Source organism: Halyomorpha halys, unplaced genomic scaffold (genome assembly GCF_000696795.3).
Source record: "Halyomorpha halys isolate HHAL.00 unplaced genomic scaffold, Hhal_1.1 Scaffold397.1, whole genome shotgun sequence".
NCBI classification, from domain to species: domain Eukaryota; kingdom Metazoa; phylum Arthropoda; class Insecta; order Hemiptera; family Pentatomidae; genus Halyomorpha; species Halyomorpha halys.
This window is the reverse complement of record NW_027115275.1, coordinates 181,927-184,286: the sequence shown is the minus strand read 5'-3', so window position 1 is coordinate 184,286 and position 2,360 is coordinate 181,927. Positions and strand designations below refer to the sequence as shown.

General features: G+C 28.8%; 1 protein-coding gene across 1 annotated transcript in view; it reads left to right on the top strand.

Moving 5' to 3' along the window:
- Positions 1 to 2,360, top strand: part of LOC106682226 (lanC-like protein 2) — a 22,349-nt gene that overhangs the window by 14,433 nt on the left and 5,556 nt on the right. Inside the window, exons 7-8 of the mRNA XM_067052363.1 lie at positions 419 to 601; positions 1,975 to 2,121. Of these exons, the coding sequence (XP_066908464.1) occupies positions 419 to 601; positions 1,975 to 2,121 (330 nt within the window). The remainder of the gene's footprint in view (positions 1 to 418; positions 602 to 1,974; positions 2,122 to 2,360) is intronic.

Genomic DNA, 2,360 nt, shown 5'->3' with positions numbered 1-2,360 from the left:
TATACATAAATATTTATAAATAGTTGACCGTATAATTTAAAATATGAAGAAGATGGTCAAATAAGTTTGAATAGTTGAATAAGTTTGTTCTTTTTTGACTGCAACCCTGACCATCTTCTTCATATTTTAATTTAACATGTTGATTGATATCTCATTAGATAGTTCCCTGGATTTATTTTATTATTGGCCAATATCTATTATTTATTTAGGCTATTTTCACTAGTTGGGACTGTGTAACTGTGTGAATTGTAATTGATCATGATCAGCTGCATAGCTCAGAGATAACTGTTATTAAAAAAAATCAGTTGAGGGTAAATTACCTAAAATAAAACTACAACAAAGTATTCAAAAGAAAATCATTAGTTGTCTTTTGTTCTTCTATGTAAAATACTAATGCTGAGGCATCATATCTGTTTAGGCTAACGAGATGCTAAGTGAAGATGAGAGAACCATAATTATTCCAAATACATTAAAATGGCTTGCTGACCAGAAATATACAAGTGGTAATTTCATCTCTTCCCAGGGCAGTAATAAGGATAGATTAGTACAATGGTGTCATGGTTCTCCAGGATTTATTAATCTATTTCTGCTAGCATATAAGGTAACTCGATTCTGATTAGTTTAGGATTCTGATGCATAAAATCCATCTCATAGAACATACATCTGCAAATAATTTTCAAAATTAGTTTCTATCACGCTTAGCATGGAAAAATATTTCTTGTGGTTTTAAACTCTCATAAATTAGGTAAGTAGTAAGAGTTAAATAATTTTAATTGATTAATAAATTTTAATAAAGTAACAAATTAGGTCTTTTTTTTTTTTCACCAATTACTCCTAAACGTTGCGTCGTGGTCAAAAATATATTGTATAAGAAATTAAATGATGCATTGAATGAGTACTAGAACTTATTAATTTGGTCAAGTAGTTTGTCTTAAATTGTAAATTGTCATAGGCCAAAAAACAAATTAGTTTTCAAATTTTTCTCTGAATTGAGATCTAATACTATATATGAATCCAAACTTACCTCAGAAATGCATTCCTGGCATTCCTAAACCCGTTAATAAGCAGCTAATTAGATTAATAAAGAAGGAAATTAGAAATTTTAGTTGTTTTTTTTAGTTTTGGAGCCTATAAATCCTAAACGGTATATCCTAGTGAAAAAGTTCTAATAAAACAAGGTAAAGAACATTAAATTATGTGTTGAATTAGTACCATAATGTAATAATTTGGTACCATAAATGATGATATGATCATAAACCATCTGTTCTAGTCGTATATGGACCAAAAAACCATCTATGGAGCTCGAGAAATAACAGGTGTCGGTTTACAACTATATCAGTTAACTGTATTATTACGTTATAGTACTTATAAAACACATAATTTAACATTCTTTCCTTTGTTTAACAACTTTTTCACTAGGATTCATTATTTAGGATTTAAAGGCCGAAAATTGAAAAAAATCTTAAATTTCTAATTCCTTAATTTATCACACTAATTAGCTGCTTATTAATCATTTTAGGACTGGCACAAATTTGTTTCCATTTTAAGTTTGAATTCATAGGTGGTACTTAATCTCAGTTTCGGCAAAATTTTAAAATAAATTTTGATTTACAATGGGGTAGCGGTTTACAAATTACTGCTGGACCAAATTAGTTATGGTACTCATTTGACACAGATTTTACTGCTGTTTAATTTGTTATATCATATCTTTTTTTTATGTTGCACAATATAGGTGTTATAGGTGATAAATAAACAAAACAAAGACCTAATTTTTTAATTTATTAAATTAATTAGGCAATTATAACAAGTTTTAGAACTGCTAGAAATATGTTTCCATATTCAGTGTTATAAAAAGTAATTTTTATAATTACTCGCAGATGTATGTTCTATGAGATGGATTTTATGCATCAGGCACCTGTATTATAAAGTTGATATGTATATTGTGTTTATAAATATTATAAATTTTGATCCTAGGTTTATGGGAACAAATGGATGTTACAAACTGCCATAGAGGCAGGAGATGTTGTTTGGGAACGAGGACTGATCTCTAAGGGATATTCTATTTGTCATGGAGTGGCAGGCAATGCTTACTCCTTCCTGGCTCTTTATAATGTTACAAAGGTTTAAGAATCACTATTTTTAATTTAAATAATAATCTTATTAAATTTTTAATTATTAATTAATTATTAATTATGAGAGATAGTTGACCGTGGATGATAAATGAGGAGAAGATGGTTGGGGGTGCGGTCAATGAAACACACAAATAAGTATGATTAACTTATTTTAATGTGCCGACGTTTCGGCTAGAGTTTCTAGCCTTCTTCAGGGCTAAAAACAAAACAAGATAACAACCACAGTAA